Here is a 12,766-nt window from a genome sequence, read left to right as displayed (position 1 = left end):
CCTTGGGTGTATCCGATCAGGTCCGATGGATTGGTCTCTACCTTACTCAAGAAAATATCTTAAGAGGTAACTTAGAAAGTCAGGAGAAACCAAGTTTTCAGCTGAAAAAGATCTTTATTGGGAAAAAAAAACAAACCACACATTTACAGATAAATTAAGCCAAATGATCTGCTAACACATTGATCCCGTCTGCCCTATGTTTGCAAGTAGAGCAAACCAGTCCTACGACACAAGTTTTGCCAAGAAGAAATTCACTCTTATAAATACTAATTATTTTTTGCTAAGGCAGGTTAAGTATAAATACAAAAATGTGAAAATCTAGAGGAAGGGGGGGGATTTATTTGTAGCAAGTCATTTCCGCTGGATAGCATTTTAAAGAAAAGTGGTGTACGAAGCCTCACTGGATGCCAAGAAGAAGGGCAAATGGTGCCAACTTGTTTACTAAGCAGCGAGTGGATGAAACAAGAAAGGAAATTCAATGCACTCCATAAATTCTGCCACTCAATATAGGGTGGGAAGTCATAAATTAGAAGACTTTTTAAAATAAGGGTGCTTTTTATTATCGAGTAGGAAGGAGATGACATTGAAGGCTAACAGCACACGCCACATTTCTGGATCCATGCTTAATGATCATACTATCCATGTTCTCAGGGGTCCTAGAGCTCTTGTCCTTTTGGACACCCTTTACTCAGCTACATTGAAGTGCTTTTCCATCCATAGGGTTAAGAGCTTTTATATATATACACGCCATTTTAAATATGTACGCAAAGCGCTGAATTAACTTATAATATTAACATCTTCGTCGCAAAGTCTTTCGGATGCAAATCGAATGAGAAGTCTCGAGAGGATCAGGTAAGTTTCGCTAGGGTCCTAATGCAGGGGGAAGAGCTAGAATGTATCAGAGATAAAAAGGACCTCATCTCCTCTTTACAAACCCAGGGACGTCAGGTCACCGAAGTCACAGTCAAAGAGTTCACTAACGCCCTCGCCGGTCTCCAACCCAAAGTGGTACTCCTGGGACAACGGAGGGGACAGGCTGATGAACTCATCATTCAGAAAAGCCGACAGGTTATCCTTGGTCTCGGCCATGAGGGCGGCATTGGTGACAGGAGACAGGTTGAGATCCTCGGAAGAGTATCCCATGGGCAGATCAGTCTCTGGAGGCAGGAGAGACTCTGGTAGGAAGAAATAAAGAATTAAACACACACTACTACAGGACAATACGTGAGCGATAGAGTAAGTTGTAATACAGATACTATGATATGCAGCATTTATACATTATCCAAGGAGGCCCCCATGCTATAGCATATTGGTAAATTATGGGCTTGATCATTTGTCTACACCCAAGAAGCTGATACGCTAGGAGGCTCTCTGAATAGGAAAGGGTTAAGGAGGACCCCTGAGGGAAGAATGAGAAGAATGCCTACTTTCACCTGTTTGGGGTGAATGGAATGCATCAAACATCTCGCCTATTTGCACACAAACATGTACCTATTTGCACAACATCTATTCAAATGACCCTTGCATCTGAAACAGATACTTTAATGATTAACTCACAAGGTACAGGAGGCTGTTCTAGGTTTATGTATGCGAATGAATGAACAGAACGGCAATATATCGTGCCGTTGGTTGGACATACACACCTTGCTCGCATGACAGCAGACCTAAGCCAATGACGTGCGACGGATTGAGAGTAGGCGACCCCTCGCTACTGTGAGTAAGCGGCGAGTGCTCGGGGCGAGTAGCTTTTGCAGGACTTTTGACTGGACTGCAGACCCCAGAGGTGTCATCGGGGCAAAGAAATACATCGATAGGGCCACGTGTGCTTTTCAAGGAGATCTGCAGACACTGAGGAGGAAGAAAAGAAAAACATTTTTACCGTACATTTTATATACAAAAGCAGACAATTTGCAAACCACAAAAACCTGAGATAAATGTAGACTATCAAGAGTTAAGGACACTCAGGCCATCATATTTATACATCTTCCTCTTGCGCCTTTTGGTGCCATGTTAAGTTTTGGTGTCCGGGACATTAAACTGTCCCTTCAAATGGATTAATGAATAACGTCCAGATGTTCTTTCGAATAGAACTTCTTCGCTGTTCGTGTTTTTATAGGTGTAGCTTTTTGGTCACAACTTTGAATAATATTTGGGTTTTGATTAATAATTAGAGGAAGTCAAAGTAGGTTTGCTTTCATTAGTGATTGATAAAGCTCAATCCATGGGATACACATAGAAGGCCCTGTAAAATGCAAAGTTATATAGGACACAAGCCTACTGTATTCACAGCCGCAGCTCACTAGGTCTGGCTCTTCAAAACACATAATGAGGCAGAAAACCAAAATATTTCAATAAGCAGATCCCAGGAGCCCAAAATCCCTGAGGATCTCACTGAAGCACGGTTTTGTAGGCTGCATACGGCGCACGCTCGTAGATTACCTCGTTGGGATCAGAAACCTGCATTTGAGTTTCTGGAGGAGCCTTGATAACCATCAGCATTCTCTCCGATGGGTCTGCAATGCTACGGAGATCTTGACAGGTGACATATCCTGAAGTACCTCAAGAGGCGTTAAGGGTCATTTCTCACCAATGCAAATGGCGTGTTCTATAAACCTCAAATGACAGCGATTAACAGACTATTCCCTAATGAATCCCCCCTCTGAAACCAGGTTTGTATTAAAGTCAACACTAAAGACATCTACTAAAATTCTTAAACCGCTACTGAACTTTTTAAAGAGCTGCTCATAATTATATGATTATCATCCGCATTAATCTCCCAAATCCATACTCCAATATGAACTATCCACATATCTGTGGCAAGTGCTGTCAAAAATATTGCCAACGCCTTCATTCAAAGTTTTTCTTGACTGTCATCGAGGATGGTTAAAAAAAGGTTAGAAACAGTAAAGGATATTGCTGAGACTCGGACTCTTCTGTGAGCAGCTTGAGCTGAGTTGTGCACATGTGGAGCAGGTCATCCAAGTGCTTCTCCGTGGTGAGAAGATCCTGACATTCCTTTACCAGCATCTGGTACCTACTGCTCGATTCCACGACCGACTGATTGCCCCTGCGACAGCGGGAGAGAAAGATCACATCCAGCTCATGTTACACGGCCGAACCATTAAACGCATTCTAATGAGCTTAAATATTTCACCTTCCAAATTAGTGAATAAACTCCTAAGAGCGGGCAAAATACAGACAGCAAGAGGAAGAGAGAATACGAGAATGACATACAACACGTCACACACAGGCAGTGTATGGCCACACGTACTGCGACTGCGCTGTCCCCGGATCCGGGATTTATCACCGTGCGATCACAAACCCACAGAAGATTAATTTACCATATAGCCAAATAATGGGTTATAAAGGCTTCCTACAATATTATAAATGTGGTAAATTTAACAAAACATGAGAAACAGGGACTGGAAAAACATATGCCATAAAGCTTTGGGCTACAAGAGACATTTGTCTTATTTAATTGCAGTTTGACTACAAGTAACCGACGACTTCCCGAATGCTGGAGCAGGAGGTGGGTCGGGATCATTCATGTCAAACAATCAAACCATGGAGTTTATTAAACCCGACACTCACAGCCACTGGATGTGGTTCTTTGATTTCTTGGTGATCAGGTGGATCCCCTCCAGCACGTTGGTGATGTCATATATCCTCCTCTTTTGGACATTCAGCACCTGGGCCGCCCAGTTGAGATCCACCACCCCATCTGGAGACTGGCTCAGTAGCTCCAGGAATCTCTTGGTGGTGAGGTTCAGGGATGTCTCGTAACGTGACCGCTCCCCTGGGGACTTCACAGCTTTTATAGAGAAGGGAGAAGAGGTTGTATAACGGAATTAGAAGCAATAATAAAGAGAACAAGAGAGCAAGGTGCTGTCAACATTGCAAGTCAGTCCTTGGGCAGTCTCCTTCTTAAGAGTACTTACACCACTATATGATCGCAAGTAAAAGTGCCCCAAAACTGCTGAAGTGCCATTAAGATAACCCAGCACAGGTATTTACTATTAGCCACAAACCTTACAGAAGCCCAAATGACCCATTTATATTTTGGCATTTGGCATAGCCTGCTCTCTTGCCAAAAGAAGAAGTATTACCCAAACCTCTGCCAGGATTCCTGGTCTTCACGCGTGGCGACTGCGGCCTCTCTGGAATGTATCTGTGCCCAGCTTCCAAATCCAATTTCCGCTTCACCTATGTTTAACGGCGGGTAGAAGAGAGAAGAAAAGAAGCCTTTAATGCCACATATTAAAAAAATAAGCTAGCACAGCAAAGGAAATCCGCTTCGGACTACCTGAGCCTTCTCTGCAAAGATGGCGTACCGTACTAATGGTCAACTCTCTTAAAATACATTCTGTGAATGTCCCACCAATTATAAGCCAAAAAAAGAAATGCGTAGGCTGGTGAGAGCGAAAGGAAGTATTTTATCACAATTATTTTCTCGTTTTTAAATAACAGTATTTTTGAACTGCCGAGACTTGATTGGTATAACCCTTGAAAACAATTGCTGCCATCAACATCTTGGTGAACAGGTTGAGGCTGTCCCTTTAAAACACTCCCTACAGCTGCTCTGCAGTGGTTTTCACCCCAGCCCATACTGGTTTGCCAAGGTGGGAGTGTAGGCGAGAGCATTCCTGTAACCGATTCCACTGGTTTCCCTGCTAACTCGGAGGCAGGGGGGGTCTGCGACAAAACAGATGCCAGAAACTCCGACATAACATCGAAGACGGGGAACACACCCAGCGGAGCAGTCACCATGAGATCTAATGACCCTCTGCCACAGCACGAATTACTACAACTACAGGAGAACGTGTAAGAATTTGTTAAATTGATGGCGTCCGTAGACTTAATGATATTTAAACAAGATCAATGTCTCAGTGCCAACAGGGATTTCATCAGGCTTTTATTAGTCCCTGGTGGTCCTACCTACTCATATGTTTAACACATTTGGGGTCGAGCCCCAGGAGTGCATTTTTACAAATGGATTATTTTTGGCAAGTCAAAAGATTTGGGCTTCTGACTGTCAATTGCAGGTTAGACACCTGATTTAAGGGGTTAAATAGGGAAATGTTTCCAACATTTGAATCTTGAGACAGAGGAGCTCAAAAAAGTCCCAACTTCCATAATGAAGGAAACCGCAGACTGGAGACTCTTCCCACCTCCCACCACAGTCCCAGCCGACAAGCTTTGCACTTGTACAGAGGGTACCAAAGAAGCTGGAAGACCCCCCTTTAGAAACAAAGTCTGTGAACTCATCCTGAAATTTAAAGAGCAGCTCATAGACCACGCGCCCGATGTATGAGCGACAGTCAGTTCTGTATTTTGTGTGTGTGCGCCATACACACCTTAATAGACTAAATAGACAAGCTTAATTCTGCTAACCCTCTCTGGACTTCTCAGTTAGATCACCTATGCAATAGGTACAGAAGGGGAACAAGGTGAAGCCAAACTCTACATATCTGACATTGTGTGAGGGGAAAAGATGTATTTATCAGGGAAACAAACTACTTATTAGTATTCCTAAATCCACAAACCAGACTCACGCACTCAAATCAAGAGACCCTAGAAAGCTTCGCCAGCTGCGGGTCTGAAGGATGGAGGCCATAACTACTACTTTAGTTTCCAACACCCCCCCGTCACGTCCCGACAAGCAACCCTGTGCCATCAGTCTAGAGTGAAATCAAGCGAAGGAAAGAATGTTTGAAAGCAGCCCTGTGGGTGTTCTGCACAACTAGACACTGTCTGGGCGCTTAATATAACACTGTAACAACACCCAACAAATGTATCATGGTAATGATGGCGGCTCTGCGGCAGATCTAGTGCCTTAGAAAGTTTGTGCTGAAACAAGCTCCTTGTTCTTCCTTCGAAGACATTGCTGGACACCCCAAAGAACGGATAGATACATTAAAGCATGGAGCAACAACCGTATGTCCGATAGAACACTTCTCTAGGAAAGAGATCATGATATAAATCATCAGTTATGGATATTTCAGACACTTATGCTGACAAATCCCTTTGCAATAAGCTAGTACTCTTGCATGTTAAATGGCCAGTCTGCAGCTGGGAGATAAGGACAGCACACCACCCTGTTATGGTCGCCGCCGGTCACGGGTAACAAACACAAGCAGAACACATTCTAACAACACGGGTAACAAACACAAGCAGAACACATTCTAACACAAGTATAAGGGGGGGAATATTTACAAACTGATGGTGAGTGAAGATGGTGCCACTCTAGGGGACACGATTGGGTTTCATCAGTAATTCGCAAGAAATTTGACATTTAGCATCATATATATATATATGTATTAGAGAGCAGCCTGCTCTGCATCCTGAGAACCAGTTGTACTCGTGGTTCTCCAGCAAACAAAACACCCTTCATTAGACCAACTTGATCACAGTGAGTAGCCATAAAGAAATCCACCATGGAAGTCTCTAAAACATCCAAAGTGCAAATCGAGATTTACCCCAAATAAATCTTTCGGTTGGACATTGGACCGCAGGTCTGAGACTACATCACGACTAGCGGCGATGCATGTTAATTGCAACAAAACCCACACAATAAGTCACTTTCAGAAATTCTGGTGCAAAGTTCTGAACGTGGCGCAGCCCATGCATTACAATGGCTTCTATTGTGATGGGACCACATTAGGAACTTGAACCAGAATTACTCTTTATAAATGAGCTCCTTCTTGTTGGCTGTTCCTCACAAGACAAAAGCCTGGCAAGGTGACATCTTCATGCATATCAACGATATCAGAGACACATTACCGGCGGGCGTCCAAGAGCTGGCTTCTGTCCGGCAACCGACGTACTTGGACCTTGTGGAGTGGTGAAGAGCATCAGCTCAGCTTCACTGAGCCCAGAGTTTCCAGGACCTTCTGCTGGGACATCTGGAGTGGATATAATAACAATCTGCTGCTCTGCCACATGGATGGTACCTGCTTCCCAAACTGTCCCAAAATCTCCATCAATGCAGCCATAAGACACCCCAAACTCCTGGGACATGATCAGAGGACTTATTCCTTCAGCCTTACAGTCTTCGTAGTTTCCATGCTGGCCAAGAACCCAGAACTTTGACAGGTGGTCCTCTTTAATCCAAACAATGGACCCGCAGTTTACTGGGAGCTTCCAAGCAGAATGACTTGCGATGGGTCTTCAACAGGCGTACTGATCAAGCTTTAAGAGGGATCTGCTACACCAAACCAGATCTGGATCCCCAAATCCAAAAAGATCAATCAAGTCTTCAGGGATCCGCTGCAGCTTCAAAAAAAACCCACTGCAAATATTTCCTCAAAACACAATTCTTAAAAGTTCCAATAAAAACACTGCTCTTTTTGTCCTGAAAGCTGAATTACAAACAAATCGAATTATTGGGTTGTCAGAGACCAAAAGGATTGGGGGGCTGTAGGAAAGTCTCATTTCATCCTACAGAAATACAGGTACAGCATGAACCTGTATGACTATAATGCATCCAGGATTAGCCATCAACATGCCAAAGATTGTTGGGGCATTTAAACTGATGCACCAAGGGGATCTTAAAGGAGCCCAAACACAAAAAGCAACTTGGTAGCAGAATCTTAAGTGTTAACAAAATAAATAAAAGGGAAAATAACTTAAGAATTCAGCCAAGTGCAGGAAATGGTATTTGGAGACTTGAGATATTCTGCAGCAGCACAAGACAGTAATGCAAGGAGGAAGAGCACCTCTTAAAGGGTGCAATTCAGAAATATACAGCAATTGTATAATTAGAAAGCATAAGAGTCCAGGCTGAAGAAATACTGCAGGTTCACAATATACTTAATATATTAATCAATAATAGAAGCGCTCTATCAATCTCAGGCCAGATCCTATTGGACTGCATGGGACCCCTCCCATTAAAAGCAAAGCGGTATTATTGCGGAGGCATGTCCTGGGAGCACAGCACGGTCCCCGGCTGACTGGGTAGGATACAGGCCGGTTCCTGAAGAAAGTAGGCCGTCCTGGTGCCCGGCAGAGTCCTCCGGCCGTGCTATTGTTTTCGCCTCCCAGCTGATCTCTGGAGCTCCCACCGCTAGCCCATTTGCGCGCCAATTCCTTTTTTGCCGCGAAACTGGCGTCAACGTCACTAGAGGCGCGCTATTGGCTGCCGGCGAGCGATGGAACACATGCTATTGGCTAGAAGGCGTTTCGAACAGAGCGGCGGGAGAGAGTAAGAATGACAGAAGGATGGGTAAGCTAATCGTGATAGCGAATGGAGCAAAACAAGGGCGTTGATTGGACGACGCGTGGGCGGTGGGCGTACACTATTTGCCTGACAGGAGAAGTGCTCATTTCCTAGATAGGATGAATGGGGAGTGACAGATGTTTGCTGCAGATGGGGCAGATCCGCGTTAGATACGGGGCATTGCTTACAGGGTGAGACCCGTTTAAAGCTCATTGATACGCGCGGGCATGCAGTAAACGCAGCTCTCCGCCCTGTAGTCAAACAATGGACAAGTCTCGCATTTTTGTAACTTGAGAAAGCTTGGACTTCATGACCCATTATGGGGCGTATTCACTATACTGTGCTAGGGAGGCACTCCTTTATGGCAGCCTTGAATTTTCATTGATTGTGTTCTTTCTCCTGACTTCATGCAGGACCAGATTTCCATGCTACTGGGTTTGTCCCTTGCATAGTGATTAACCTGGGAACTCTCTGAATGTTGCCCCCGGGGTTGTTTGATCTCTGGGCAGGGGCGGCAGCGTTTGCCCAGAAGGGATCTACGCAGCTTGTACAACGTGTTACAAAAGGCTCTGCCGCGTTAGCGACATCACCAATGCATTAAGGGTCGGTGATCAGCGCTTAACCAAGTGATAGCCCATAACAGTAGCTTATATCATGCCCTATGGGGTAAGACATACTTCCCAATAGTCCAGATTTTCACACCATAGAGCTAATGTATAGATCAAAAGAATTTCTAAGACAGAATTAGTTTAATTTTTATACGCCTCAGGTACGCTGTGCCAACATCCGCACTGTACCAACTTCAGTCTGAATCTGGTTCACACAACGCAGAAACAACAATAAACCCACAAAGCTAACAAAGTTTTCGCTTCACAATTTATTAAAAATTAGTCATTAATTGCCATATTTACAATTTCTTTTGAAGTGTTTGTAATGCGCCCCAGGGGTGTCTGTATAAAATTGGGGTGTATCCGCTAACGAGACGATTGGCTGGAGAGCCGCACTTTCATCTCACAGATTTCTAGGACTAGGAGTCTTGGTCATGGTTACCCAATGTTGTACACCCGTTGCACAAAGGGTTAATATCCCACCCCTAGATGTAATAAACTGTTTCTGAGACGGATGAGGTTTTACAGAATAATAAACGGTAAGAGCATTAACTATCGACACAATCTTTGTTAATTAATGTAATTACTGCATCCCATTATGCGCCCCCTTCAGGAACAACGGGTTCAAATTTAAGGGCATACAGGCCACAGGGTAACCAAATGCGCGCGCGTCGGCGTGAATGGAAAATACTTGAAAGTATTGACGTTTGGTAATGGTTTAAAGCAGCGTGAGTAGTGGTTCTTAGTTTGGGCGCCACATCAGTCCCCATTAACGGCTCTTTAACACCCCAGGTTGGGATGGAAGTGTCCTCCGTTCAGCTATTGCGCAGGTTTAGTCCGCTGAACTGTAAAATATAATTATTATGACGGTTACAGGTCCGCTGTAACTAATATTTGGTATGGAATTCATACCTCAGGAGTGCGGGTCTCCAGGGGAGAGCAAATAGGGACTACGGTAAGATGACGGGGAGGGAAAACCCTCGACTTACTCCGTTCAGCTTGGAGACTCGAGCCATCGTATGTACCCAGATTCTGACTTGCAGGAGATGCATTTGGCCGGAAGGGCTAAGAAGGTCTAGTCGATATGCAATTGGTTCCAAAATACATGGAAGCCGCATGGATGTCGCATACACCAAAGCCAGATAACCGTCTCAAACTAAAAGAATGGTGGAAGGAACTGTAAATGATTGTGAGTTTCAAACGCGTGGCCCCACCAGTAGTTGCTGATAGACAACATGCATCCTCTGAGGATGAGCCGGACATCTACCGATGAACCCAACACTGGCTACCCTTGCCATAAAAGTGAGGTCGGTTATTTGGTGGGTTTGGGCTTGTTGTATATTAAGAAGTCCGAGATGTCATGCCAGATATTGCTGTCATCGTACAGGTACGTCATAGAAGACTGAAGAGATGGCTGGAGAGTGTGTCTGTGATACTCAAACAGCCAGAGCACCAAGCCCCAAACAACGGCCGAGAACAGAGGGAACGCGTCGTGCTTGGGTTCAGGGATGTAACCTCTCTCCACCGCCAGCCGGGACAGACCGAAGAGGACTCTTGACAGCAAGTACATGTTGATCTGCAGGAGAGTGAAGTTGTTACGAGGATGTTAGGACCATACCATCTGACACAAAGCAGGTAAGCAAATATTTGTTTCTAGAGCAATCAAGTGTAACAAGTCACAATATAGGGACATCAGGGCTGGAGAAGGAAAACTCCATCGATATGGCTAGGTGTTCCAATAGGGAGACGAGTACATGGTGACACGACATAAAAACCTCAATTAGCTCACTCATGTCCCATGATATGCCTTTTAACCCCCTATATGCCACTCTGCCTCCAGAAATGCCTTATACCCCCTATATGCCACTCTGCCTCCAGAAATGCCTTATACCCCCTATATGCCAGGGGCATATCATGGGACATAGTGGCATATAGGGGGTATAAGGCATTTCTCATCTTTTAATGGAGCAAATACCGTAGTTCTAGATTTAAAAAAATAAATTGAACAATCTCTAGTTCTTAAGCACCCCCCTACCAATATATTAAAATATGTTACTTTTTAAATAAAACATAATGGATTCCATGAAAGGCCTATGAGCTGTGACACCTGTGACCTCTTTACAATCGAGATCAAGGACTTCCTGCCCTAGTTTTGTTGCCACTCTCAAGCTCTAAACACACACAATGAAAACATTGCAACAATTATTGTTTATTATTAACAATAATAAAATCTAACAATAAGGAAAGGCAGTTATAGAGATATTACCTGGCTGTTAATGTGATTATTTTCACCAAACACCAGCCAACCGCCAACGCACGCTGCCAGGAAGGAATGGAATTGCCATTTGCTGCCATGAAGTTTCTCCTGCGCGGCCAGCAGTCCTTTATAGGTAAACACAAAGTACGCCAGGTTCCGGGAATGCGTGAAAGTTGCCTGAAGAACGGCTTTCAACTTCTCTTGAAAACTAGAAACACAAAACGTTTTTTTTTTATGATGTTTTTTTTAAGTTGCATATTTAGATAAACTTTAGCGCTATATAGGATGCTATCTTTATACATGGATATTCTAGCTCTCTTACAGTAAATATGTATGCAAAAAACCCCCCAAAAAAACGTACCTTCCACTTTTAAAGAGGAATGTCATCACCAACGCATGCGGGGCCCGGATTTTTGCGCCATACCTTTAAAATAAATAAATAATAAATATATATATATATATATATACATATATATAATTAAGCAGGATTAGCATACAAATAATAAGAGATCACCCAAAAACTCAGGTATGACTTTATACGGAGGACCATATATCACTCTGTCGAAGGGAGTAGGTCCATAAACTAATGTGATTTATTCTCCAAACAAAAGCTGCAGGGAAATAGAACGTTTGATCTCACTGGATTAACTACGCATCAAAAACCCGAAGGAGAAACTTAACTTACTTCACCCTTTAAAAGGTACGCGCCACCTCCCCCGAGCCTATACTTTACCCTTATAACTCAATTTTAGACGAATACTTATTTTAACCCCGTAGGTGCCTCTAAATCAAATTCAATGATGGAAATAACCTAAAACCATAGCAAGCTCAATAATGGCTCACGCTTCGCCACTCTCGACAGGCCACAGCAGCCCATCCGCTTCTATATAAAATGCTGAACTAGTATGTTTAATTTCTAAAACATGGAATCTATGTGGAAAGACCCCCACCCATTGCTGCATGTTTTCCATTATATATATATATATATATATATATATATATATATATATATATATATATATATATATAATATTATCATTGCCCATGTGCAGCCCTTATATGCCTCTTCTCACACTGCCCCGTTGCGGAAGCCCTTGATCACTGCTAGGGCAGCCCGGTATCTCCGTTTCTTCAATAACTCGTTCACAACACGGACCAGAGACCGCGGTAACAGCCCAGAAGCCATCCTGACACCTGTGACAGCCACAGAGCTTCCGGATACCGGTACGATGCGTTCCAAAGGTTTGCGTGCAACAATAAAATCCACCCTGACTGCAACGCGGAAACAAATACTTGGTTCCGGATAACTTACAAAACTATGAAAATTAACCAATAACAGTAAATTACACGAAATGACTAATATCCTGCGGACCGAATAATTTACTAGATGTATAATATGTGAAACGCATAGTAACATTACCCAGCCGGGGCAATACAGGAAACACATGCTGGACATTGAAATCATCTTATTGCTAAACACATTTCTGGGGCAAAATTCTAAATTTTTATCAGTCACCGTAGCAACCAACGGAACGTTAATGCCGATCGCCTCACACTTAGAGCTTTGCCTCAGAACCACTCCGTAAATATTAATGGTATTCATATCAATAAAACGTTTTTAATATTCCTGATACTATTCAGCCCTCTAGTGGCCGCCACCGGTACTGCGCCAATATCCCATTTCCC

General features: G+C 43.6%; 2 protein-coding genes across 2 annotated transcripts; both read right to left on the bottom strand.

Annotated features, from left to right (window-relative positions):
• Positions 1-94: 94 nt before the first annotated feature.
• Positions 95-8,101, bottom strand: E2F1 (E2F transcription factor 1). Its single transcript, XM_053453954.1, has 7 exons — positions 6,781-8,101; positions 4,107-4,203; positions 3,592-3,811; positions 2,915-3,067; positions 2,440-2,554; positions 1,644-1,848; positions 95-1,175 (listed from the first exon to the last, which is right to left on the bottom strand). Exons 1-7 carry the CDS (start codon positions 7,015-7,017, stop codon positions 928-930), a joined length of 1,275 nt encoding a protein of 424 aa, XP_053309929.1. The 5' UTR covers positions 7,018-8,101; the 3' UTR covers positions 95-927.
• A 1,666-nt stretch (positions 8,102-9,767) lies between these two features.
• PXMP4 (peroxisomal membrane protein 4) lies at positions 9,768-12,614 on the bottom strand. The gene is made up of 4 exons (XM_053452836.1): positions 12,154-12,614; positions 11,442-11,504; positions 11,090-11,288; positions 9,768-10,399 (listed from the first exon to the last, which is right to left on the bottom strand). Exons 1-4 carry the CDS (start codon positions 12,543-12,545, stop codon positions 10,136-10,138), a joined length of 918 nt encoding a protein of 305 aa, XP_053308811.1. The 5' UTR covers positions 12,546-12,614; the 3' UTR covers positions 9,768-10,135.
• Between the last annotated feature and the right edge of the window lie 152 nt (positions 12,615-12,766).

Source organism: Spea bombifrons, chromosome 13, assembly GCF_027358695.1.
Source record: "Spea bombifrons isolate aSpeBom1 chromosome 13, aSpeBom1.2.pri, whole genome shotgun sequence".
Taxonomy (NCBI): domain Eukaryota; kingdom Metazoa; phylum Chordata; class Amphibia; order Anura; family Pelobatidae; genus Spea; species Spea bombifrons.
The sequence above is the reverse complement of the archived record's forward strand: the minus strand, read 5'-3'. Positions and strand labels throughout refer to the sequence as shown.

Coding starts and splice junctions, on each gene's coding strand:
- E2F1 (XM_053453954.1), bottom strand. CDS start 7,017: ATGTCCCAGGAGTTTGGGGTGTCTTATGGCTGCATTGATGGAGATTTT. Junction 3,812..4,106: donor GAATCCTGGCAGAGGTTTGG/GTAATACTTCTT, acceptor TCTCTATAAAAG/CTGTGAAGTCCCCAGGGGAG. Junction 3,068..3,591: donor AAGAACCACATCCAGTGGCT/GTGAGTGTCGGG, acceptor CCGCTGTCGCAG/GGGCAATCAGTCGGTCGTGG.
- PXMP4 (XM_053452836.1), bottom strand. CDS start 12,545: ATGATTTCAATGTCCAGCATGTGTTTCCTGTATTGCCCCGGCTGGGTA. Junction 11,289..11,441: donor TTCCTCTTTAAAAGTGGAAG/GTACGTTTTTTT, acceptor TTGTGTTTCTAG/TTTTCAAGAGAAGTTGAAAG. Junction 10,400..11,089: donor ATAATCACATTAACAGCCAG/GTAATATCTCTA, acceptor ACTCTCCTGCAG/ATCAACATGTACTTGCTGTC.